The 26,782-nt window shown below is 51.4% G+C and overlaps 1 protein-coding gene across 1 annotated transcript; it reads right to left on the bottom strand.

Annotated features, from left to right (window-relative positions):
* Positions 1 to 46: 46 nt before the first annotated feature.
* FAM167A (family with sequence similarity 167 member A) lies at positions 47 to 20,194 on the bottom strand. Its single transcript, XM_053939735.1, has 3 exons — positions 19,381 to 20,194; positions 11,356 to 11,899; positions 47 to 2,462 (listed from the first exon to the last, which is right to left on the bottom strand). The coding sequence occupies exons 2-3, from the start codon at positions 11,731 to 11,733 to the stop codon at positions 2,199 to 2,201; spliced, it is 642 nt and encodes a 213-aa protein (XP_053795710.1). The 5' UTR covers positions 11,734 to 11,899; positions 19,381 to 20,194; the 3' UTR covers positions 47 to 2,198.
* Between the last annotated feature and the right edge of the window lie 6,588 nt (positions 20,195 to 26,782).

Genomic DNA, 26,782 nt, shown 5'->3' with positions numbered 1-26,782 from the left:
CATAATTTCTGTCCTCTGATTGAAAACACCTCTGAAAATCAACATGTGGGACACAAACTGATTTATTTTTATGAAAAAAGTAAACAAAGAAGAATTTTAATGAGGTGGGTTTTTGTTTTTTTTTTTTTTTCCAAGATGTCCATGGGGAAATAAGGCTGTTCCTAGTAAACTGAATGGCACCGTGGCTGGTTGTCTTGTCCAGAGGCCAAGTGACAGTCTGGTCACAACCCAAAATAAACTTTTCTCACCTGGGGAGCACAAGATTCAGCACCCAGGCATGGTGCTGATGGTATGCATAAATTTCTGGTGCCTAAAATTCCTCCTTCCTTAGCAGAAAGGAAAGATACTCAGGGAGTTTTGGAGTGGATGGGGAGGCATCACCCAGGGGCTGTGGGGGATGGAGGACTGATCTCAGCTCGGCGTCCCCAGCCCCACACGTCTGTGAACCCCTTAATTCGTCCCCACTGTGCAGACCTGTGGAGGCTCACAAATTATTTGTCTTTGCACCAACCTAAAGCTCCCAGTGGAACCCCAGGTCTGGAAGCCTCCTTGCATCCTCCCAGGCACGTCGGAGTCTCGCTGGATCCCGGTTCCCGTCACGTTTCGGAACAAAGGCGCGAACCCAGCCCGGAGCCTCCCGGGAGAGGCGTCCTGCAGGCTCAGATGCACACACACAGCGACTGACACACACACACGGAGCTCACGGACAGCTACAGGCACATCGACACAGCCACAACTTCCAGAGCAGTGGGATTGCTCCTCCTGCTCCTTCCCAGGCTGGCGCTGTGGGCACAGCCAGGTCTGCTCAGCCAAGAGCTGCTCCTGCTCGGGCACGTGGGGAGGGGCAGAGTTGGGCTGAGATCCTAGAATGGTTTGGGTTGGACAGGACCATAAAGATCATCTGATTCCAACCCTCCTGCCGTGGGTATGGGCACCATGAGCAGGATTGTTCCGCTCTGACAGGGTCAGGAGCGGTGTGGGCACAGGAGGGAGAGCCTGAAGGCATCCACGCTTGATCTGTCCTGTCCTGGGTGCCAGCTGTCCCAAAATTGCCATGGCAAGACCTTTGGAGTCCCTTGCTGGGCAGCACCAGAGGTCTCTGCCCCCCATGCCAAGTACAGGCAGCCGTGTGCACTGAAAGGCAAGAAAATACAGCATCCATCTCACATTCTGCTGGGCAGGGAGGGAACCCCATGTGTTGCTGCAGGTCCAAAGCTCATCACAGTAATTTCTCCCTTTAATTTTAAGTCCCATTTTGAGTTCATTACCCAAAAGTCCCCTTTCTCCTCTTGAAGTTCCCTCTCTCTGATGGAAGTGTGCTGCTACAGAGGATCCAGGGTTTGCTGGTGCTGCTGCTGGGGGTGTCAGCCTGGGGATTTCCCTGGCAGGAAACGTCTTGGGTACACATTTCCTTGCTTGCAGGGTGAGCCACAGGGTGTCTTGGGGCTGACAGCCCGATCCAACAGGATCAGAAATGTGTATTGCTCTGGGTATGACTTCCAGGGCACGCAGGAGACTTCTGGTCAGCTGGAATCTCTGAATGTGCCCATGGTGAGTCTGTAATCTATACCACAGGCAAAATGAAGCTGTAGTGCCCTGGACTCTATGGAGCAATCCAAGAAACACATCTTCTCACCACTTCTTGGGGCTGGTACCATTTAACCCACAGTCCTTTGCTTGCTGGGAGGGCTCCTTCCCACTGGAAATCAACTTCCCACCTGAAACAGCCCCATGGATCCTGCACTTGGAGCAGCAGAGGATGAGGGCTGGTGCCCAGGGAGACATCCATGGAGGAGAGCAACATTGCTCCAGCCTGGGAGGAGGGGAAGGGGAAGGGAAGAGGGATTTTGCTTTGTGGCTGATTTTTGACCCCTCCTTTGGTTTTTGAGCACAACCACCCACACCGAGCTGCGTCCTGTGGGAGGAAGAGGAGGAGAAGGGACTTGGCAAAGGAGCTGAGTGCATGTGTTGGGTCTGGATGCTCTCCAGGCTTCTTCCACGCAGGTCCTGCCTTCCCCCATGAGCATCCCCGGGCCGTTCCAGTGCCAATCTCCACACTGCCACCAAGACCAGCTGCGGGTTCCCTGTTTGCTCCCGTTCCCTCTGCTCCTCGTTGGCCTCTCCTCACCCAGCCACGAGGCAGAGAGAGCCCTCTCCCTCTTTCTCCCCCATCCTTCCCTCTCCTTTCCCCCCCCTGTTCAGCACAGCGAGAACCGGCGGGAGTTGATGTTCATCTTGGTGACCCCGATGAGCTTGAGGGGCGTGGAGAGGCTGAAGGAGCTCACGAGGGGGAAGTCGCAGAAGAGGTCGGCGAGCTCGTCCCTCTCCTCCAGCTCGTAGGTGGCATCGTTGAGCATGCGCTGGTGCAGGTGGCACGTCTGCTCGATCTTCAGCTTGTTGATGTCGCTGCGCAGCCGCATGAGCTGCCTGGCCAGCTGCTGGTCCTGCAGGCGCATTTCTGCCTGGAACGGGGAGGGAAGAGGGTTTTTAGTGGCAAATTTGCTGCTCGAGGCTGCACCCACCGGATCGTGGGGAATGGAAGGATGTTGAGGTGCGTGAATGCATCCAGAGGAGGGCGACAAGGCTGGTGAGGGGTTTGGAGCACAAGCCCTGTGAGGAGTGGCTGAGGGAGGCTCAGCCTGGAGAAAAGGAGGCTCAGGGGAGACCTCATCACTCTGCACAACTCCCTGACAGAAGGGTGCAGCCAGGTGGGGGTTGGGTTCTGCTCCCAGGGAACCAGTGACAGGATGATGGGACACAGCCTTAAGCTGCTCCAGAGGAAGTTTAGGTTGGACATTATGAAAAAGTCCTTCACAGAAAGAGTGATTGGACATGGAATGGGCTGCCCAGGGAGATGATAGACTCACCATCCCTGGAGGCGTTTAAAAAAAAGGCTGAATGTGTCATGGTCTGGTTGACAAGGTCGTGTCAGGTCATAGGTTGGACTCAATCTCAGAAGTCTTTTCCAACCTAGCTGATTCTGTGAACTCATCTAGAGGTGCTTGATCTGCGAAGGAGACAGGGATCTTCCAAGCCAGCGATGCATCCCCAAAAAATACCAGCTCAGGATGGGGAATTTTTAACAATCGAGAAATTCTGTGCCTGCTTGTGTTTTTAGGAGCACCAGGAAACTGGAATTAAAGCCGTGCCAAGGCTGTTGGCTTGGGTATCTGTCAGGCTTCAGAGCCTCCATCTCAACATTAAACAAAGCCCAAATTAATTTTGCTCATAAGGCAGCAGCCACAGGGAGACAGAGCAATTAGAGGTGGAAAGGACCAATTAAAAGAACACCCAATAACTGATCCCCAAATACTCAGCCTGGGTTTCCAGCCTGCATAAATCAGAGCTAGCCCATGACAGACTCCACCTCCCCTGTGGTTTATTTTATCTCGGTGATTTGAAGTGGCTCTCAGGATGGAACCTCCATGGTTTCCCCCAGGACAGAGATCTACAACCTCCAAGCTAATGATCTAAGTGTTTTGGAGGTATTTTTTCCTCCCCTGGCACCTAGCTTGGGAAGGTGGAAGATTCATAAGCAATGAAAGGAAAGAGGTCTTTTATTAAAAAAAAAAAAAAAATCTAACTCATAATTAAGAAAATTCATTGCCACAGGATGCTGTGGGTAGTGAAGGAAGGAGTGAACACTTGGTGTGGGAATCAGCCTGGCAAACAGGAGAAAGGAGGGCTGGAAAAGCAAATCAAGACAATTCCCACTTCCCACCCCACTTCCCTCCTCGCAGAAAAGCAACAAAACCACAAAAGCTACAAAGAAAAGAAGGTGGGAAAGAAGCCCAACACGCTCACCAGGAGGGGCTGGAACAGGATGCTCTCTAAGGCCCCTTCCAACTCAGCCAGTTCTAGGACTCTGTGACTCTATGTTTTAGGATAAATTTCCCTTTCCTGGATTTTAGCAGCATGGATGTGATCAGACCATATCAGTTTCCCTCCAGGCCTGAAAATGAGCTGCTCATTTTGTGGGTAGAGATGTAGCCCTGGGGGAAAGGGAGTAAATTATTCCTGGCCTGGTGGCTTGTGCATGAAGATGCAGAAGGGAAGGGAGCAAGGAAAGTTCCCCTTGAGAGACCCCACAGACACCCTGATATTCCTACAGGAGACCTTTCCATGACCCCTTTCCAAGGGCCGCTGCAAGGAGGGTGAGAAGCAAAGCAGCCTTGGGGTTACTTTGGCTTGTGACATAATCCCTCCTCCTCCAGGCAGTCAGAGAATCCCTGAAGGGTTTGGGTTGGAAGAGACCTTAAAGATCACCCAGTCCCACCCCCTGCCATGGGCAGAGACACCTCCCACTATCCCAGGTTGCTCCAAGCCCCATCCAACCCAGCCTTGGACACTTCCAGGGATGGGAACCTGTGCCAGGGCCTCACCACTCTCACAGGGAAGAATTCTTTTCTAATATCTAAATCCCTTCAAACCCAAACCATTCTATGATTCTCTGACACTACAGAGGCATCCTGGAGGACCTTGCCTGGTGCTCCCAGCCAGCAATAAGACTCCAGCTTGGCTGTCTGGAGAGGATTAAGTCACCTTTGTACCAATCTCTGAGTGAATATCTCTCTCTCGCTCTCAGGAAATCTCTCTCAAATTGTTGGCAGGGTTGTGGTCATTTACCTTTATCAAAAAACTCACTATTTCCTCTCAGACCTCATAACCTGTGCCCCCAGCAGAGCAGTGCCACTTGACAGTTTTCATTCTTCCACCTGAGTTACAATTTAAAAAAAAAAATCATTCTGTTGATATTTTGCCCTGTCTCACAACAAATACTGACATTTTATCGGAGGCGATCACAGGTGTTATTGAAGTGACCTTGGGTCATTCTTTCTTCTTGGTTTATCAAGTTACCTAAGAAATGCCAACAAAGGCTTTCATTGAATATTTGGAAGAATGTGAGATTAAAAAAGCCTCTGCTGCCAAAAAAAAAAAAAAAAAAGACACCAACAAAAACATTTAAAAGAGAATTATGAGACCATTGTGCAAAGAGCTGTGAGTTATAGGTGCTTTTTTTCTCTTGCAAACCAGCTTTTCATTTTTTTGACTGGTTCTCTTTTTCCCTCTCTTGAGGAATCCATTTGATTTCACACAAGCTGGAAGGCAAAGCCCTCTAGAAAACAAAGATAAGGAACAAAGCCTGGCAGTGGTTGACTAAAACCATGTGGACATGGCACTTGAGGACATGGTTTAGTGGTGGCCTTGGCAGTGCTGGGTTAAGAGCTGGACTCAATGATCTTCGAGGGCTTTTCCAACCTTAAGAATTCCATGTTTCTATGAGAGGATGATGTGCACAAGGAGGAGATGGAAGTTGGGATGAGGGCTGTCACTGCCTGTGCTCCTTGGAAGGCTGCCTTGTCTTCCCAAGGGCTTGGGAGCTCCTTGCCTGGTGGCAGGTCCTGTGGAGGCAGCTCTGTGGGGTGACAGCTGGGCAGAGGGTGGAGCACCAAAGTTGGGCTGCTCTGCAGGGCATGAACTCTCACTCCTCACACTCATCCCTGGGGCTTGGCTTGAGATGCAAACCCCCTGTCCTGCATCCGTGGAGCTGTCCCACTAAACACTGCTCTATTCAAACCCTCCCAGAACATTTAGAGGAATTTCAGCCAGAACCCAGAAATCCTTGTTCTCCTTCCCTTTCCCAGAGGCTCTGCACAAATACTAAAGCCATTCCCCCCGTCCCATGCTGAGGACCAAACAATCATTGGAAAGGATGAGTGATGTCCCTTTAAAAGTGGCATTGTCAGGCCAGCAGAGCTCCACAAAGCTGCCTGGGAATGAATAATGGGATTACAGGGGCCACATCACGGGAAGCCGTGGGGTTTTTGGTTTGCAGAGTTCACCCACAGGGCCGGTCACCACGAGGTAACTGCACATTCCAGTTCATCCGTGTGAGGCAGCAGCAGGATCCCACACACGGATGCAGCATCCTGGAGAAACCCGTGGGGAGCATCCAGCAGAAACCAGGCTTTTGATTTCCTTTGATCCTCTCATGGCCAGGGCAGGAAGAGCCTTAGGTGTGCTTTGCTCATGAAAACCAACATTTTAACACATTCTGCCTTTCTCTGCACATCAAGCCCCAGCTATTTCTCACCAGCATGGCTGGGGAATGTTGTTGGAAAGGACAGGATGCCAGGTTGAACTTCCCAGGCTGGGAGGGGGAACCAGACTCAGGTCCTTCCTGGGAGAGAAGCAACTGCTGGATTTAAATGCAAAGTTGGACCACCGGATCTTATGAACTTAGGGAGGATTTTCTGCTTGGATTGAGCCTCAGAGTTTCCCAGGGATGTTTAACAGAGGTGAGGGAGAGAAAATTCTGGATGTATTCTTTCCTGATTTCCAGTCTAGGTAGCTCAGCCCTAATAGCTACAAGCAGTTGCCTTCAATTTTGTCTTCAACAGACAGGAAGACCAATAATTTTCCTATTTCCAGCAGCCCATCTTTTCTCTGCATTGCTTTTGGGGGATTTTCAGCAGGCAGCACCTTGAGGCATGGAGACAAGGAGCTCTTTGAGATTTCCCTCTCTTCCCAAAAGAGAAGAGTCCCATGAATGAAGTCCCAGCCTGGTCCATGAAGCTCAGGGGGATGGTCTTTGGAGAGGCAGCTGCTCTCACAGGGCCAGCCCTTTTTATTTCCAGAAGTTCAAAAGAAACTGAAATGTGAATCAGCACTTTCCTGAGTGCAGCCACTTGGATTCAAGCACAAAGAAGCACAGGCCACTTGTCAGATCCTTGCCAAACCCTTCAGACAAGCCTACATTATCTGTGTTTTAGTTTGGGGCTTCTTCAGAGGTGCTCAGATGCCACCCTGATATAGGTAATTTTAGGTGCTCACACCCTTGTGGTGCAACCCACAGCACCAGATGAGTTATTCCAGCTCCTTCTGGAGTGCCTGGGAGTTCACCACCACCAGGAGAGCTTTCTTTGCCAGCTGGACCATGTCGTGGGTCCCAAATCTCACCCTCCTTCAGTGTTGCTTAGGTTGTGTTGGCTCCCTCTCTCCCCAGAACAGAGTGGCTGCACCCAAACTGATCCCTGGGGATGGTCCTGTTCCATAATAAATCCTAAACTCTTCCCTAGTTTCAGCAATTTAACAGTAGAAGTCACAGAGTCACGGAATGGTTTCGGTTGGAAAGGACCTTAAAACTCATCCTGTTCCACCCCCTGCCATGGGCAGGGACACCTCCCACTGTCCCAGGTTTCTCCAAGCCCTGTCCAACCTGGCCTTGGACACCTCCAGGGGTGGGGATTCCACAGCTCCTCTGGGCACCCTGTGCCAGGGCCTCCCCACCCTCATAATGAGGAAATTTGGTGCTGCACTGTTGTTTAAATTCACTCAAGCACTTGTTCAGCCAATATGAGTATCCCAAATAGAAATAAAAGCACTTAATATTTAATTTTAAAAAATCTGATTGACAGGACACAGGTGTTTCATGATTTCCCAGGAGGGACCATCAGAAATATGTGTTCCTTTTCAAGTCTTTCCTGCATTCTGGCTCACACCCCTCAGATTTCAGTGTCAAACTGGTGAATTTGAGATAGAAAACTTATTTTTCCTAAAGGGACAAAGTTAGAACTGTTCTAAGATGTCCCTGTTCACAGGGCTGTACTTTAGCCATACTTAGGAGGGAGAGGACTTTGAGTGCTTAATTTCATAACTTGTAAAACCTGGCAAATTTCAAAAACAAACAGCAAAGTGTGACCCCTCCAGTCCTGGAGTCTGTCACCATCCCTGGGCTGGTGATGGTTTTGCTCTCAGCACAGACGAGGAGCTGCCACACTTGACAGTGCAAAGGCAAGCACAGGGGCACAGAAGAGGCAGGAGGAGCTGGGGAGGGAAACGCTCCAGCCCCGGGGCAGCTCAGCACAAGCTGAGAGCTGCAATTTGCTCCTACACCTCCACAGAGCCTCTCAGCACAAAAACAAGAGCAGTTTGCATGTCTGAATAAATCAGCTTCTCGAGGCCAGGCTCTCAGCAGGGCCCGGCTGGCGTGGCTGGCCGAGGCTCCGTGGGTTCCTGTCAGCCCTACAAACCAGGGCCTGGGACAGGTCACGTGAGGTGACAGGCCCAGAAAAGCAGATGGACAATAAAACCTTGGGTTTGTCCTTTGCTTCACTTCTCAAGGTGAGCAGCCTGAACCTGGCTGAAGTCAAATCAGAGCAGACCCTGAAGACACAGAGGAAAATTCCTTGCAGCGTCAGATGATGACTTTTGTGTGGATTGGGAGTGACGAGAGATAGGGCAAGAGGAAATGGCTTCAAGTTGCACCAAGAGAGGTTTAAATTGGATACTAGGAAAACATTTCTTCAGCAAAAGGACTGTCTAGCCCTGGCCCAGCTGCCCAGGGCAGTGGTGGAATCCCCATCCCTGGAGGGATTTGACAGCTGTGTGAATGTGGCTTGGGGACATGGTTTAGTGCTGGCCTTGGCAGTGCTGGGGAGTGGTTGGACTCGATGATCTTAGAGGGCTTTCCCAACCTAAACCCTTCCATGATAATACCAAATTTACTGCCCCGCCTCTGCTGCTTTTGGCTGGGATAGAGTTAAATCCAGAACTGGGTGGTCCTGTACCAGTTGCCTGATGGGAACAGTCCCCAGCATGTGCAAACTCCTGGAGCTCCAAGTGCTTGGCAGGATGCTCCCTGGGACAAGCCAGAACCATTCCAGGGTGATGCTGTTGAGACAACCCAGCCTGAACACGCTGGGAGCTGCGCTGAGGGTTGGGGGTGATGGAGCTGCACACTCTGCATTTCACTCCCTAAGGACAGGGCTGCTGCACTTCTTTCCTGCATGGAAAGAATCTCCACATTCACCAGCTTTTGCCCCTTCATTGGATAGGTGAGTCCTACAGACCCTAAATAGCCATATTGTGGGATCACAGAAGCGTGGAATGGTGTGGGTGGGAAGGACCTTAAAGCTCATCTTGTTCCAGCCTGCCATGGACAGGGACACCTTCCTCTATCCCACTCACTCCAAGCCCTGTCCAACCTGGCCTTGGACACTGCCAGGGATGCAGGGGTAGCCACAGCTTCTCTGGGTACCCTGTGCCAGGGCCTCCCCACCCTCACAGGGATGAATTCCTTCCCAATTTCCCATCTAACCCTGCCCTCTGGCAGTGGGAAGCCATTCCCTTTGTCCTTGTCCAAAGTCCCTCACCATCTTTCTTGTAGGCTCCCTTCAGGAACTGGAAGGACACAATTAGCTCATCCCAAAGCCTTCTCCAAACTGAACAATCCCAATTGTCTCAGTCTTTCCTCACAGCAGAGCTGCTCCATCCCTCTGAACATCCTCTGGACTTTTTCCAGCAGCTCCAGGTCCTTCCTGTGCTGGGCCCCAGGGCTGGAGGCAGCTCTGCAGGTGGGGTCTCACCTGAGAGGGGCAGCATCCCCCCTCCCCTGCTGCCCACACTGGGGGATCAGCCCAAGATCTGGTTGGTTTCTGGGCTTCATGCTGCTGTGGAGCCTTCCTGATGGCTTTGCTACCACAACATGAGGAAAAACGAGGAAAAAATCTCGTCTGTGTTGGGATGTTTGGAAGCTTGTTCCTTTATTTGACAAGAAACTGCATTTCACCCTTGAAATGTAATGTGAAATGCACCTTTTGGTTCCAGCACCATGTGATGGGACGGCCTGGCTGTGCTCCCTCTGCCTGCTGGCAGCTCTTACCCACACTCGTGCCTCCAGCACAACTATTTCACCCTGTGGCCAGTCAAAAAATTGCTCTCCCTTTTGGGGAAATTGTTCTAAATTACCAGTCACGTCCAGATCCAGCAAAGACCAGTATAATTAAGTGGCTGGGAAATGGAAAGTGAAGAACAATTAGGGTTTGCTTGGCCTTTTCTTGTCTTTAATTTAAACTTTCAGTTTTTGACAGATGGTGGTTTAGATACCACACCCTAGTGTAAGGGGTAGAATCAGACTCTGAGACAATTTGTATTTCCATCATGGACAGAGATTGAAAGAAAACCCCAAATCTTTTAAAATCCAAGGTTCTGAGAAGGAAAATCTGCTTCTCACTCTCTTTGATCATGATGAGATTCAGGGTTTCCATCGAGTGTGAATTTAAGATTACACCCAGATTCAGGTCACAGGTCTGGAGCTGAGGTTCTCCAGAGCACTGAGGGGTTGTAAGGGATGATCTCAAAGCTGTTCCTAATAGTCCTGCATTCTTGAAAACCACAATCCTGAGAAACAAAGTCACCAAGTGCAGTATCCAGAACCATCTCAGTAAATAACCAGTGGAGTTATTTACTATCTCAGTAAATAACCAGTGGGACCAGTGGAGTTGGGTGAATGCAGCAACAGAAAGATGACAAATCAACGTTATCTGAGGCAAAAGTCGCAAAGAAATCTTTAAAACTGTTATTAATTTTTGTCAGAAGCTTTCCTCAAATATTTCAGTGCTTCTCAAAAACAAAGTGTCTGCACAGGAACATTTTCACAAGTGTTGGCCACAAGTGATGTCCCAGCCCCTGTTGCAAATATTCCTGCTGGGACTCACAGGCAAAATTCCAACTGGCAACAGAAACAAAGCCACGTGTCATGAGTCACTTCCAGTGATTTGGGCCAAATAATAAAGATTTTCATGCCAGTGAGGAGAAGGGAAGGATCACTGGGAAGTGGGCTTTTGGTGTCTGATTGCTTCTACTCCTGTGAAGAGCACCTAGCTCAGTCTCCAGCTCTGACTTCAGCTGCCCTGACAGGGACATACCCATCCTATCGACCTCCAGAGAATCACAGAATACCCTGAGTTGAAAGGGACCCACAAGGATCAAGTCCAACTCCTGGCCCTGCACAGGACAACCCCAAAATCACTCTACATGCCTGAGAGCATTTTCCAAACACTTATTGAGCTCTGTCAGGAGTGGTGCATCCTCCTGTGAATTATTTCCAGGCTGTACTGACTCCTGACCTTGGCTGGGAGCTGGGTCAGGCCCAGGACAAATTTGTGCCAAAAGCCACGATAGCAAAGTGACAGAGAAAAGGTGAATTTCAGCCCTGTGCCCTGGCTCTCTGGATTTTCCTAGCACAGGTTCCTAGAAAAGACAAAGGATTTCTGTCCTCTCCTTCTCTGTGAAATGTCCAGCATAGAACCACCAGAAATAAACAGATGTGTGAGAAAGGGATCAGGGAATGACTGAAATGTGGACTGGGTTTGAATCAAGAAAAAAAGCAACAGAGGGCAGACCTGGAAGAGCCAGGTGTGGAAAACACAATGAGTGAGTGATGGAAAAGGCAAGGACTGATTGCTGCCTTTCCACCTGGGGCTGAAGGCAGGTAGAGACAAGGAGTTTCCCCACTCTTTCATTTTTATCCCTCTTGAAAATCTGTGCTAACGGGGACAGGCAATCACTTACCAGCTCCTTCCTGAGCCACGTCAAAGCTTCGTCGATGCTCTCAAAGCCACCTATCCTTCCTGAGGTGACAGTCCCCTTGTCCTGGGCAGGGCTCCCGTTGAGGTGCAGCTGCACCTTCCTCATGGGGACAGTCTCCCCTGGGGTCTTTTTGGCCTTGGTGGCCTCATCCTCCCTGTCTCCCTCAGGCTGGGGGCTCTTCCAAGCCTGCTCCTCCAGCTTTGCCTTCCATTCCAAGTAGGAAGGGCGCCTGGTCTCCAGTCTCAGCTTCTCTGTCAATGCCTTGAGGGTCCGCAGATGATCATCTGGAGGAGGAACCCCCCCAGAGCCAGCATCCTTGCTGTCCAGAGCCTCTTCTATTTGGATTTGGGGCACAGACATCCTCTCTGGGAGTCCAAAGGCATAGAGGTGGGCTGGAAAGGACCAGGGATGGAGATGAGAACCCTCAAGGTTTGACCAGGTGTCACAAGGCGCTCAGCACAGCTCCCTGGAGGACAGCTGAGGTGTGGGCCCCTCCTCAAGCACCAAACCAGCCTTGGATGAACACCTAGGAAAAAAAAAAAAAAAAAAAAAGGATTGGTTTTGAGAGGGAAAAGGGAGTGAGGAAAGTGAGACAGCTCTTGCTGGAGCAGGGGTGTGAGGGTTTTGGGAGAGGCTCAGTGCCAAGGTGCTGCAGGGGAGGGTGACCTCACCTCGGTTATCTGAGTGCTCTGGGGCAGGAACAGACAGGCTCTGGCTTTTAGCAAAGCTCTGGTTGCCTACACCTCCAATCTTAACTCAAGGGGCCACAGATGGGCGACCAAGGAGGCCAGGACACATTCCCAGATCCCAAAGTCCTCTGGAGACAGCAGTGGCTGCTGCTGGATGTTGGGATGTCTGGTTTTGCTGATTTTCTGCCTGGCCAACCCACATTTTCCCATCTGGGCAAATCAGGTCCAGAGCAAATAGGACAACCTGAAAGAGGGGAAGTTTAGATTAAGTATTAGGGAGACTTTCTTCCCTTAGAGGGTGGGGAGGCCCTGGCCAAGGTTGCCCAGAGAAGCTGTGGCTGCCCCTGGATCCCTGGAAGTGTGCAAGGCCAGGTTGGACAGGGCTTGGAGCAACCTGGAGTAGTGCAAGGTGTCCTTGTCCATGGCAGGGGGTGGAATCTTTAAGGTCCCTTCCAACACAAACCATTCTGTGATTCTGAGAACCCAAACTTCTCCCAAGAGTTTGAGTCAAAAGGAGAACTGGGAAACAGGACTTACTGTTCCCCACACCACACTTCCCTCCAGTTTTACAGCTCTGGGTTTAGTTCTGGGTTTGCTAAAGCTGCAGCCTGAGGATTCTGGTCCCTCCTGGCCCACTGGCTCCAGTCAGGAACGTGGTCCCAGCCGTGTGAGGAACTAGCTGGGGTGCTGGCATGGTTTGGGCTCAGACACCCAGGGAGACTTGGACTTGTGGTTTCCATCACTGGCCACGTCCAGTTTGCCCAGTGAGAATGGTCCCTTGTAAACACCCTTATGAACAGCAACACAGAGAAGCCAGGAGCTTCCTCCCCACTTCTCCTCCTGTCAGCACTCATGGAAACTGTGCCCAGAGCTGGTCTGACAAACCCTGGCACCTGGAGGGGCAGAGAACTCTTCAAGAGTTAAGCTCAGGCAGCTTCCGTAATCATTTGCCAGCAGGATCAGATAAGAGACATTCTCAAGGTCGTGTGCTCATCTATAGCTGAGCTAGGAATAGATCCCGAGCTCTCCTCTGAACGTCAGGCACAAAACAAAATACTTTTCTGCCTGCCTGGTGAGGTGCCTGGAAAACCAGGCAGGATGTGTGCAGCTTCCTACAGTTACTCAGCCATTCTTCTCCCTGCCATTTACACAAAGGCATGTGCAGATCTGAAATCCAGACCATAATTACGCCTCTCCAACCTTTTCAGTAAGAAGATTCAATTTAAAATAAACACCGAGTGAGAGCAAGACTTATCCCAACAATTGTGTGGGGGCACATGAGCTGAACGAGGAGTTGGGAGCGTACACACAGACAGTGTGGGGGTGGAGGATTAGTCATGTTGTGGTCTCCTTCCCGCTCCTATTTATGTTAATGAGAGTTTTACGGGGAGAGGGAGCACGCACAGACACTCTGTCAGGTTGAAGCCAACAGCTCTCGTGCCTGGAACAGCAACAATTCTCCTGCTTCTGTTGAAAAAGAGAAGGGAAAGCAATGGGCTGGCCTGGTGGAGGGGTGCTCTGCAGGGCTCAGGGCTTGTCGATGAATTTACCTTTCCTCCTGCTCCAGCCTCCCCAAATCAATAAAGGAAAACAAGTAATGACTCTAAAGACCTCGTTTCTGAGCTTTTTTTTTTTTTTTTTCCTGTCCCATGAGACCTCTGTGGAGATTGCTGAGGGTGGCCCAAACCCAGCAGTCCCAGAGTCTGCTGCAGCTCCACACTGGGCTGCTGGATTTGCTAATCCCCAGCAAAGATCATATTTTTATAGTTTTCTGAATGCCACAGCTACAAAGCAGAGCCCCACACAAACTCTTTGGTCCTGTTTTTCAGCGTGTACGGAATCCTCAGGATGGCAATGGCCCCCGGTATTTGAGCCCTGGGCACAGCTCAGTTAGCATTTAGAGCATTGGACCATGAAAACAGAACAGCAGCTTGGAGCATCCCCTTTGTCACAACCCTGCTGACATCTCCCCCTCCCTGTCACCACAACTCCCAGCAGCTTTGGGGGAGATTTGGTTTTTCTACCCTAAAAGCAGCATTGATTCAGCCCATCCTTCACTTTCTCTCTGGTGTAACGTGAAATGCCTCATTCCCTCTGCAGGGACACCCCGTAAATTGGCAGCATTCCCCAGCCTGTCCAGACTCCAAAGTGACAGAAGGGAGCCACCTCTAATTTTCTATCAATATCTTGGATTTGGATCAAACACCTGCTGTGGAAAAAGAGATCTGAAAGTTGTAAGTGTGTGAAAAATGCCCTTGTGCTGTAACACAAACCCTTTGGTGCCTGAGAGTTACCAAATTCCCAGGAACAAACCTGCCCCTGGCTCAAATCCACATCCTCCCAGTCTCCCTGCCCCAGGCTTGGCTCCCCCTGGGCTAGCCTGTGTGAGGGGATTTAAGTGATTAATCCTTGATTTGTCTCATTATCACACCTGCCACAGGGAGTTCGTGCCACTCCTAATTAGGGGTAACGAGTTCAGCCCCAAAACAGGGTGAGGGTTTGCTCACACCTCACTAAGAATCTCTGCTCAGGGGTTCCCCCCTTCCCTTAGATGAATCCTGAAAGCACAGAACACAACAGGTCACTGAGACAACAACAAAAAACCCCTTTAATTTCTTTCTTGTGTTAGGTTTCCACTGGAGAAGTCAACTGACCTACCCCAAGGGATCAGCAGAAGCACAAGCCTGGGACAGAGAAATAATAGGAATGTTAGACTGGGAGTTCAACAGTTAGCCAAGGAGGAGCTGTGGGGAACAAATTATTCTTTTTCCTTCGCTATTCCTGGTGGACTCTTGTAATACCATTTTTTATTGCAGAGGAGCAGTAGTGACTGCAGGAGTCTGTGTTAAAGGAATTCTGCTCCTCTGGAGGCTGGGAAGACAAAAAAGCCTCGATATGAGACAAAACCTCAGCTGACAGAAGCCCTTTTGCCCAAAAGACCACAGATGTCACTTCTGCCATGGAGCAAACAGGGCGAAGGCAATGCTTCAGGCTGTGAATGACCTTCAAAAAGTACCTCAGCCCCTTTGTGCCTCAGTTTCCCTCTCACTGTTCAGTCTCTGATCTGGCCCTCAGGGAAAAAGCTCTGGGGATTTTCAGAGATGTACAGAATTCACCTCTGGTGTCTCCAGGTCTCATCTGAGTGCTCGTGCTCGCACTCCAGTGGGTGCAGGGACACCCCCCATGATCCATGGAGTTTGGGATGGGGTTCCCCTGATCATTTGCTCTGAAGGTTTGCACAGGGGTCGCCCTGGCCCACCCAGATACCCCCTGGTCCTACAGAGGAAATTCCTGGAGCAAATCCAGCCTGCTGACATCGCCATCCAGCTCTGCAGCTCCCAGCAGACCCTGAGCCTGGAAAGGTGGGATGAAGGATCACCAAGGAGGAGTGAGAGGTGGGGGACAGTGCCTGGCGTGCAGGGAGAGCTGTGTTTGCCTCCCTCCTTGCACAGCAATGACACAGGGATGGGGTGGGGGTAACTGACCCCCCTGCAGGTCTCTGACCTGCCCCCCCCGGGTGTCTGCTGCAGGTTGGGAGAGGGGCAGAGAGGAGGAGATGCCTGTGAGAAGGGGTTGCCATAGCAATGGAGTAAGGGAGGACTCTGGCTGCTCACGGAGGTGAATGGATGTTCCGGAGCATCCTCAGGGCAGCAGAGACTCAGAGGCCTCAGGAATGGGGTGAGGGAAGGAGAGACCCATCAGGATCAACACTGCAGCTCCCTGGAGCTGGTGGTTCCCTTTCAGGGTGGCTGCACATCACTCATTCCTTTCCCCATGCCAGACTGAGCTCTGTCAGGAGAGGAGCTGCTGTGCTGTGTGGATTTGGTGAGCCGCGGGTTCCTCACCCTGCCAGAGCCCCCCATCCTGCTGGTTCTGCACAAGGGCACTGCAGAGGTGGAGAACAACTCCCCGGCCACCCCAGCGACCCTGAGGAGAGCTGGTTTCCCTGGATTCTATTATTCAGTGTTTACCCACCCAATCCTTTTCTGTAGCAGCTGAAATCCTCTCCTGCAGAAAACCAGCCTGGTCCCAAAGTGACCTTCAGCTTCCCTCCCTTCAAAAGGACAAAATTCCAGCACCAAGAAGAGCTGTCTGATCCCGAGGAGCCAGGACATGCTCCAGGGCTGGAATTGGTGTTGTCAGGATCAGGTGCTCTCTGCCTGCTCAGGATGGTCGGGACAGGATGGAAAGGGCTCTGCCCATGCTGGAGGACTCATGGCAGAGCCCTCAGTGACACTGAACACGGTGCCCATGGAGATCTTCCAGCCACACTCCTGTCTGTGAGCTTGTTCCTTTCTCCATGGAAAAATGACAGCACTGATGAGACCAAAATGGGCACTACAAGCATAGATGTGGACATGACATTCACAGAAAAATGGGGAAAAGGGAAAAAGAGGGGCTTTCCATTCACATATGACCTTGAGCAAGACAAGGGTTTGCTCCAGCACTTCTTTCTGCCCAAATGGCCTCCAGAAGGAGCCCTGAACACTGCAAGGGAGGAGGGGAGGGCAGTGGGGGCTGCAGAAAATCCATCAGAAGAGTGGAGGGATGCAGAGATGGCTGCCCCAGCCCTGGCAGTGTCCAAGGCCAGGCTGGACAGGGCTTGGAGCAACCTGAGACAGTGGAAGGTGTCCCTGTCCATAGCGGGGGTGGGTGAGCTTTTTGGAAGGTACCTCCCTTCCAGCCCAAACCATTCTGCGATTCTGTGAGATTAGAGGGGACCAGTTTGCACTCCCTGCCCCAAGGCACTTCTCCCTGGCTGATTTCCAGCATCACCGGCAGAGTCAGAGCCTGTTTCAGTAAACACATCTGCAGCTTCCTGCCCGACTACACCTCATCCCTCCTGCGTCCTCCACACAGCTTCTGGCAGGCTCCTGGTGGGGGAGCAGGGCTGAGGCTGCTGCCTGCTTCAGATGGACCCTTGCAGCTCCATTTTCAGACCACTTAGGCTCCCCTCGATCAGCAGATTTCCAGGCTTTGTGTGGAAATCCTGCATGAAGAAGTATTTGGCATTCCAGCAAACCAGTCTTCCAGTCAGCTGGAAGTAGCTGCAAACTGGGGAGCTGAACAGGATCAATGCTTTCAACCCATGAGCCCAAACCAGACAGCATTCCTTTTAGGAGGAAAAGGATTAAGGAACGGAAGCAAAGGCAAGTTTTCAGGCTCTTGGTGAAGTCACCATGTCCACCCTCGGTGTGTTCTGAGCTCTGTGGAGCCATGGATTATGGGCAGGGGTTTCTTCTCCATGCACTGCCCCAGGCTGCCGGCAGGTTTTGGAGCTAATCTCAGAGGTGGCACAGCTAACCTGTTCCCAGAGATGCCCCCAAAGGACCTGTGGCGTGGCACAGCTGGTTGTTCCTCCTTTTTCCCCTCTGCCACCCCAGGCACGGCCGCGTTTCAGCAAGGAGAGGCGGGGACCTCTGTGCCCGTGTGCCCAGGGTAATGAAAAGGGCTGGGATTCCTTGGGAATGAGCCAGGGCAGGCTGAGAAATGCTCTCTTCCCAGGAGACTAGTACGGGGAGCTATTTTTTCCCCAAATGCAGCATGCAAGGGTGTGTTTTCAGAAAGAAAATACACAACCTAACCTTTTTGGTTTGTTTTGTTGAGCTCCAATCTGCCCAGCACTGAGCTCAGCCCCTGCAGGGACAACGCCGGAGCCAGCTCCCACTGGAGACCCCCAGGCTCCAAGTTAACATGATCAGGGGAGTGGGGTCAGCCCCTCCGTGACCCCCTAATCCCCTTTACATGCCCCTTGTCCCATCCAATTATCCAAACCATGATCGCCCAGCCTCTGTCCCCAGACCTGTCTTCTCCCAGTGCTGAGCTGCACTGTGGGATTTAGTATCATTTAAGATCAGCTGGTTGCAAACAGACCCTCCTCTCCCTCCCCCCAGAAGGGCTACGCTGCTCTTAGGCTGATTATTTTTATTTATTTTTTATTTCTTCTTCCCTGCAGTGTCTCTGCTACATTTTGCAAACACCTAATGGCTGCAGGGCTGTTGCAAGCCCAGAGCCCGGCAGAAGCCGGATTCCTCCCGTTCTGGTGGATTTTTGTGGTGTGTAGACCACCCCCCGCCCTCAACACCCCCATGAAGGATGGGGGGGGGAGGAATTTAATGGGCACTTGAAAGCAGAGAGGAGCTGGCATGCAAAAAACAGCAGCAGCTCCCGTGTGCTGAAATGATGGCTGGCACAGAGCAAACCCACAGCAGCCAAAACAGGCTCGTTCCCGCTGGAAAGTGGGGAGTTCCTCGGATCCAAGGGACGAGCAGACAAAGCCAGAGGAATCAGCTGGGCACAGCCCCTCGCTGGAAAGCCAGGAACTTGGTTTTCATCTATTCCCACCTCCCCCCACCTCCGCTGAGGTCTCCGATGTCGAGAAGCGCCGGAGGGTGCGGGATTGTGGAATAACAGGGGGTGCATTGCAGGAAAACAGGGAGGGGGGTCCTTGGAGAGGTGCCTGTGGTGGGAGAGGTGTCAGCCCGCCCGGAGCGGAGCGGTCCGGGCTGCGGGATGGGGATGCTGCCGTGCTGTGCAACACCCCGGGGCGTTCGGGCTGGGCTTGCACAAACACTCGTGCTGGGAGGGGTGCGGGCTGGCGCTATTATTTTAACAATTAGCCGCAAGCTGTTATAAAGGGCTCTGAAGAAGTTCTGGCTGGGTTTTTTCCCCCCTCTCCCCGGTGTAAACGTGAGCTGCGAGGGCCAGACCTGAGCAGGTGGAAACCTGCTCTGCTCGGCACACGGTGCCTGATTCAAAAACCCGAGGTAGATACGCCCTGCGAGGCCACCGCGCTCATCCCACCATGTCTGCACTGCACAACCCCACAAACCTTTCCAGGTTTCGAAAGGTTTCCAGGGCTGCTGCACATCTCAGGCTGGGGGCAGAGGGTGCAACAGGTGACTGTCCCGAAACCCGGGCAGCCTCTCCCCTGTTACCCCTCACCCTGTGCGGAAAAATCCTCCTGGAGGGGCTGAGAAGCCCCACGCTGCTCCCAGCTGAGAACAAAATCCACAAACATCATGGGAAAGGAGTATTCAGACATTCCCAGTCAATGGGGAGCCACCGTGCCGGCCATCTCCAGGGAGATTGCGGCTGGGGGGACACTTTGCAAACCCCAGCCCCGTCACAGCAGAACCAGCTCGCCAGACCCCGGTGCGGAACTGCTGCTCGGTGGGGTCCCCATCACCCCTCTCTGCTGCCCCCCAGGTCCTTGCCGGGGGTCCCCTCCAGCCCCGGGCAGCTCTCCGACAGCTCCCGTGCTGGGTGTCCCCAGGGTGGCTCTGTGCCCCCAAGCCACCACCAGTAACAAACTTACCGGGGCTGGAATCAGAGAGGGGATTGCACGGACATCTGGGCTCCCTCCTTCCACCTCGGGTCCCCAGCTCGGTGTTTGGAGAGCGGTGTCACCAGTGCCTCCCGGAGTCTGTCTCATCCTCCTCCTCTGTGTCTCGCTTCAGAAATCTGTGCGTGTGGTGGTTGGTTTGTTGTTCTTTTTTTTTTTTTTTTTTTTTTTTTTTTTTTTTTTTTTTTCATTTAGGGGACTTTTTTTTTTTTTTTTCCAGCCGTTGCGTCAGGGCTGTTGCCTGGAGACAGGCGAGCTATTCCAGTTTGAGCTTTTCAGCGCCGATTTCCTCTCTCTCTTTCATTCATACCACCAAGCCCTGAACCTACCTCCCACCAAGCAATAACCCTGGGGAGACCTGGAAGGGAGGAGCTGCACAGCCCGGGTCCTAAACATCCTCCGGCACCCGGGAGAGGGAGGAAGATCAGCGATGCTTTCGGCGTGGAGAACAGGGATGGAGCGGTCCAGTGGAGGGCAGGTACCCTCGAAGCTTGCAGGAGATGCCCGGAGAGCTGCTGTGCTCCCGAAGGAATCTGTGGCTTTTCCCGACACCAACCTGCTGGTGTCCCCATGCAGATTGTGTTTTTTTTTACCATGGATATCAGCCCCACAAGGAGTCTGGGGTCCTCTGGCATTCGGGAGAGCTTTGGGATACCGTTTTCCAGGTGCCACAGCTTGCCCACTGCGTGTGCCGAGGGGAATTTTGCAAGGATGCATCAGCGCCTCTGGGAAGCCCTAGGATGGTGCCTCGGGGCTCCCTGGCTGGTACCATCCATCCCCGGGCAGAAACCAGTTTAGGAACCAGCCTGCGCCTGAATTTTGTACTGGGGGAGCTCCTGCTGCTTCCACAGCTGCCCCAGCGGGGCTGGAAACCATTTTAGCTGCCTCTGAGGAGGAACTGAGAGAGGCAGTGCCCCGGCTGCCGGCTGAGTGGGGTCCAGAATCAAAGGCAGGGGACAGAGGGGATTTCCTTCCTTCCTTCCTTCCTTCCTTCCTTCCTTCCTTCCTTCCTTCCTTCCTTCCTTCCTTCCTTCCTTCCTTCCTTCCTTCCTTCCTTCCTTCCTTCCTTCCTTCCTTCCTTCCTTCCTTCCTTCCTTCCTTCCTTCCTTCCTTCCTTCCTTCCTTCCTTCCTTCCTTCCTTCCTTCCTTCCTTCCTTCCTTCCTTCCTTCCTTCCTTCCTTCCTTCCTTCCTTCCTTCCTTCCTTCCTTCCTTCCTTCCTTCCTTCCTTCCTTCCTTCCTTCCTTCCTTCCTTCCTTCCTTCCTTCCTTCCTTCCTTCCTTCCTTCCTTCCTTCCTTCCTTCCTTCCTTCCTTCCTTCCTTCCTTCCTTCCTTCCTTCCTTCCTTCCTTCCTTCCTTCCTTCCTTCCTTCCTTCCTTCCTTCCTTCCTTCCTTCCTTCCTTCCTTCCTTCCTTCCTTCCTTCCTTCCTTCCTTCCTTCCTTCCTTCCTTCCTTCCTTCCTTCCTTCCTTCCTTCCTTCCTTCCTTCCTTCCTTCCTTCCTTCCTTCCTTCCTTCCTTCCTTCCTTCCTTCCTTCCTTCCTTCCTTCCTTCCTTCCTTCCTTCCTTCCTTCCTTCCGCAGAAGTTGCAGGTTAACCCCTCAAAGCCCTGGGGCCGCTCTCCAAAGCATCCCACATATCACACATCTGGGGGCTCAGAGCCACCGCCCGCGTTTGCAAAGCTGGTGCTGCGAAGGGTTAAGCCTTGGCCAACGACCCCCAACCATCCAGGCCCCTTTCCCCATTCCCACATTCAGCTTTTGTGAGATAAACCCCTTCACAGCCTTTTTATTCCTTTTTTTTTCACCCTTCCCTTTTCCTGCCTGAACCATCCCCTCTCCCCCCCTGAGGGCAACAGGGAGATTTACAGGGAGATTTACAGCCCCTTCCTGAGCTCCAGCATGGAAGGGCTGGGATTTCCCACCTCCCTTCGAATGCCAGGGGTACCCCAGATCTTTAGAGGCTGTGCCTGCACAGGGTTTGGAAGTCTGGAGTGCAGAGAAAGGGGGTGCCCTGGATGCAGCAATGCAGATTCAGAATGAATAGCAGCATTTTCACATTTCTGATGAAAATGCAAATTTTTTTCAATTTTTTTTTTTTTTTTTTTTTTTTTTTTTTTTTTTTTTTTTTTTTTTTTGCTTTGCCAGCATCTGCATATGCGAACTCAGCCTGGTGATCAGCTCCCACTGTGCTGCAGGGAGGCACCTGAAGGCTGATGATGATGGAGAGGCACCAAGGGAGATGGAAGAGCTGTCGGCTGCGTGTTAAAACTCTCTGACAAAGACCTGCAGGAGCTTTTAGCAGCAAAAGGAATCCCAGAATGAGTCCCAAGAGGGGTCAGGTTGGAAGGGATCACAGTAGGTCAACTGGTCCAGCCTCCCTGCTCCAGCAGGGCCATCCCAGAGCACAGGGCACAGGATTGTGTCCAGATAATTCTGGAATAACTCCAGAGGGGGAGACTCTACTCCCTCTCTGGACAATCTGTTCAGCGCTCAGTCACTGCACAGGAAAGTTCATCCTCATGTCCAGGTGGAACTTCCTAGGCATCCTTTCCTGCCCATTCCTGTTATCCTGTTGCTGGGTCCCACAGAGCAGAGCCTGGTCCATCAAGCACGTAGAGGTTCAACGTTTTCAGCAACATCTCATCCAAATCAAAGCTGAGTCTGTGCCCATGAACCAAGCAGCACCAGGGAACAGATAGGCACAGGGTGAAACAGCCCCTGGCCTGGTTTTGGTGTGGGATGAGCAATCCCAGGACATGGCTTGGGAATGACCAAGACTGGGGCCCCTTCCTGACAAGCAATTTGGATTCAGCCACCCAGTTTTGATAGCCAGGAGCGTTGTGAATCACAGGGACGTGGCCAGACAGGGTCAGTTGGCCTCAGGGCCAGAGCCCAGGTCTAGCAGGGTGAGTTTACAGCAGAGGTGTTGCTCCCAAGGCTGGATGTCTGTCTGTCTGTCTGTCTGTCTGTCTTCTCGCAGGAACAGACCACACACTGCCACTCGCTCCTTCTTCTGTAAATGTTTATTTTTAATTCGGTTGCGTAATGGATTTCAAACGAGCTGCCATAAGATAGCAGTGAAAGGCTGCAGCCACATCCCTCTGAAGCCAGTCCATGGGTTTGAATGTTTTTTGGCCTGGATTTATCTTGGATAAGTTGTGTTCATCCAAGAAACACTGGTGGGGAGCTGCTGAAGAAGAGTGGTGCTCCCACTGGTGATGCTCTAACACCAGCCACCTGCAATGGACACCTGAAATTAGGTGTGATCAGTCAAAATAAACCTGTGCAACACCAGCACTGTCCACACCTATGGCTCAGTATTTTTTTCTTTTCCTCAGACACAAGAAATCCTTTCTGTTGCCCTCAGAGGTCCAGGGACTGCCAGTTCCCACAGCATCCCTGGGCACAGGACCTTTTCCAGAGGACTGCTGAATGCTTGGGAACACACGGATCCAAGCCTGAGTTTTTGCTGGGATGAGGTTTTGCAAAGCCCAAGCTGGAAATTGCTTGCTGTAGTGGTAGTTTGTAGAATCATGGAAGGGTTTGGGTTGGAAGGGACCTTAAAGATCTTCTCATTCCACCCATTGCCTTGGGCAGGGACACCTACCACTATCCCAGGTTGCTCCAAACCCTGTCCAACCTGGCTTTGGACACTTCCAGGAATGGGGCAGCCAGACTTGCTTGGGATCTCCTGTGCTGATCTGAACACCACAAACTCTGTAAGGTGCCTTAGAGCCCCCTAAATCTTACCTGAACCTTCTGAGCTGCCTCTTACCACCCAAAATGGGCAGAAATGGCCATTCCTTTATCACAACAGCAGCAGCTCAACTCAGTTTGGATTTGAACCTTCTGCTTCTTGCCCTTTCTGCTGGATATGGGTGGTTTTTCCCTGCAGGTATCCTGCTAACAAAGCATGGAGGAGCTGGATCTCCTGGCAGGGTCGTGTGGTCATTCTGTGGGACCAGTGCTGGAATCTTGCAGAAGCACCAACACTTTCTTCTCAGCTGGTCCTTAAAAAAATGCTTTTCCCTTAAAGCAAAGTCCCTGTAAAGAAAACTTCCTGAGGTACCCAAAGAGAACATTTAGGAAATGTGGGACAAGAACATGGAGTGACAGGACAAAGGGGATAGGGTTCAAACTGGAAGAGAGTGTCTTTAGATGGGATATTGGCAAGAAATTCTTCTTTATGAGGGTGGTGAGGCCCTGGCACGGGGTGCCCAGAGAAGCTGTGGCTGCTCCATCCCTGGAAGTGTCCAAGGCCAGGTTGGACAGGGCTTGGAGCAACCTGGGATGGTGGAAGGTGTCCCTGCCCATGGTAGGGGGTGGAATGGGATGGTCTTTAAGGTCTCTTCCAACCCAAACCATTCTGTGATCCTACAGTTCCCTGGGGCTTGGCCTTCCAAGGATGGGAAGAGGAAGCTGTGGTGCCCCCAACCATCAACATCCCATCCTAGCCAGGAGGAGCCTCCACGCCCTCCACAGGGACTGGTACCAGGAGAGTCCTCTGGCATGGCTGGAGGATCACCTGGAGACATGGCAGAGGCACCTCCAGAGGGCAGCAGATGCCCAGGTGATGCTGTCCCCTGGTGTCCCCAGGGCCTGCAGAGGTCACTTGTGGTCACCTGGCTGCTCATCTCCATGGATCGCTGAGGATCACCTGGCACTGGCCTGGTTCAGTCTTCACAGAATCGTTGAATGGTTTGGGTTGGAAGGGACCTTAAAGATCATCTAATTCCAGCCCCTGGCCATGGGCAGGGACACCTTCCACTAGATCAGGGTCCTTCCTTGGGGCATCTACTTTATTTTCTCTATAGATTTCTCCCAGGTAAGTCAAACATCAAAGAAAAAAAGCAGAGGACAATTGTGCCTGAAATCCTACCAAAGTCATGGTGGAAATTTTCAGCCCATTTTGGTTTTATTCAACTGTAAAAGTAAATCCATTTGGTGATTCCACAGCTAACTTTGTAAGTGTGTGTGCTGAGTTAGTGAATTGTTCTTCCCTCAACTCAAAAAAATTTCCCCAAGACCTGAAGAAGTAGAAATCATTTCCAAACAAAATCAAGACCCTTTTCAAAGATTTGACTGATTTGTAATGGCTTTCCATTGACAAACCTACTAACCCAATTCATTACAGCAATCCATAAAAGTAAAAAGCATTTAAAAATCTCAGGACAGATATATGTTTTTTCCACCTCTCTTCTTTGTTGTAAAAAAGGGATTACAGTTCCACTTCCACTCAAAATGTTTGTTGTAAATTAATTCCAGAAGTGCTAGTGAACAAAAATTCCTCCTCCAGTCTTACCTGTAAGACTTCATCACCAGTAAGGCTTCATCACCAAAACCCACAGGACTGGAGGGGACTTTAAAATGCCCTAAACTTATATCCTAGGCTTTGTGAGGAAGGGGAAGGTAAGAAAAGCCCATCTCAGACTCTTGCTTTAAGTTGGGGTGAATGAAGGGTGGAGTCCAAGCTGCAGCTTCCCTCCCCTGTCACCCCAGGATCACTTCCTGCTCGCTCCTGCAGCAAGAGCTGGGTGGAATTCCCTGGATTTGGAACTGATGATCAGGGAACACAGTTCTACTTCAGCAACTGGTGGCCTGACAAACAGAATCTGGACAATCTCCTCAACCCAGGACAATAAAATGAAAAACCAATAATTGGATTTTTATCTTTTTTTTTTCTTTCACCCCAGCTGTTGGAATTTTTTTTTTCTATTTCTAAATCAAACTGGCTGTTTTGGGGACCTTAAAATGCAAACAGCACTTGGAATGTGTTTGCTTGTTAGATTCCTGAGCTTTGCTGTTTGTTCAGACTAATGAATGAGCCAAAAAATCAAATGTTTGCAACACTACTGATGCCCACTATTCCAGAGAGATCCATACTTTGGAATTTGCCTCCAGACAACTTCCCCTGCAGAAATCCATCAGAAGAAGGGTGTTATGTCAGCCAGTGGTGATCCTTGAAACTGCGGGACCAAGTGTGAAGATCCAACCTTCTCTTAAATAATATTTTCATCCCTCATCTCAAAAAAAAAAAAAAAAAAAAGCTGATAAACATCCCATTGCTCAGCCAGTCTCAGACAGGATACCTGTTGTCCTGTTTGATGAGGCTCTGGCTGGTTTTCCTTTCTCCTTGCCTCAATGTGCAGCGGTTTTATCCAGAATCCAGCAGGATCAGGAGGTGACACTCGTCAGCTTCCTGGCCTTCAGATGAGTCGGAGGGTCTGGAACCCTGGGGGTGAGGGTGGAAATGAGGATGATGGAGCTTCACAGCACTGCACGGTAAAAACAGGAAGGACCTGGAGCTGCTGGAGAAAGTCCAGAGGAGGCCACGGAGCTGCTCCAAGGGCTGGAGCCCCTCTGCTCTGGGCCCAGGCTGGGAGAGCTGGGGGTGTTCATCCAAAGAAGGCTCCAGGGGGACCTCAGAGCCCCTTCCAGTGTCTAAAGGGGCTCCAGGAGAGCTGGAGAGGGACTTGGGACAAGGCACGGAGGGACAGGACACAGGGAATGGTTTCCCACTGTCACAGGGCAGGGATAGATGGGATATTGGGAATGAATTCTTGTCTGTGAGGGTGGGGAGGCCCTGGCACAGGTTGCTCAGAGAAGCTGTGGCTGCCCCTGGATCCCTGGAAGTGTCCAAGACCAGGCTGAACAGGGCTTGAAGCACACTGGGATAGTGGGAGATATCCCTGCCCATGGCATGGTGGAACATGATCTTTATTTTCCCTTCCCACCCAAACCATTCTGTGATTCCCTGGTGCCCAATGGCCCTTGGGAATGGAAGGCACTGAAATCCCCCCGTGCAGTGAGATTTGAGCTGGGCCTCACCCACGACAGCTCCAGATGTGCTCTGGGTGCTCAGCACAGGCAGAGCTTTGTGCAGTACCACAAACAGTTAATGGCACAAAACAGAGGGAAGGCAGATCTCACAAAATCTCTCACACAAGAAGTAAAGGATGTGCTGTCAGCTGTCCCCTGTGCCCTAAATGGCATCAGCTGTCTTGTACTCGTTGAAGAAAGGAGGAAGAACATGACCTGTCTCTTTAGGTGAGATCTGAAGCAGAAACAGAACCTCAAATGGAAAGTCAGTGAGGTTACAGCCCCGTAACCCAGCTGAGTACAAAAAAAGAAACTTCTCAGACTCAAACCTGACTGGTGATAAGCTCTCAAAGTCAAGTGCACGCAATAAATAACCCCACCCCTTCTATTGGCTCAGACTGCTCTGAGCTGTGAATGGGCCAATTTAGACAACTTCAGACCCATATTTCTCCTCCCATTTTCAGACCAGCTTTATACCCTGAGGCTCCAGGGGTTGACTTTCACCTCACCCCAGCCTGAATGAGTGCAGTTCAGGGTACTGTTTGCAGCAGGACCGGA

This window comes from Vidua chalybeata, chromosome 3 (assembly GCF_026979565.1).
Source record: "Vidua chalybeata isolate OUT-0048 chromosome 3, bVidCha1 merged haplotype, whole genome shotgun sequence".
NCBI lineage: Eukaryota > Metazoa > Chordata > Aves > Passeriformes > Viduidae > Vidua > Vidua chalybeata.
The sequence above is the reverse complement of the archived record's forward strand: the minus strand, read 5'-3'. Positions and strand labels throughout refer to the sequence as shown.

What these genes read in the sequence shown, in the direction of transcription:
- FAM167A (XM_053939735.1), bottom strand. Translation starts at nt 11,733, where the DNA reads ATGTCTGTGCCCCAAATCCAAATAGAAGAGGCTCTGGACAGCAAGGAT. An exon ending in CGTGGCTCAGGAAGGAGCTG is followed by an intron (nt 2,463 to 11,355) that starts GTAAGTGATTGC and finishes TCCCCGTTCCAG; the next exon opens with GCAGAAATGCGCCTGCAGGA.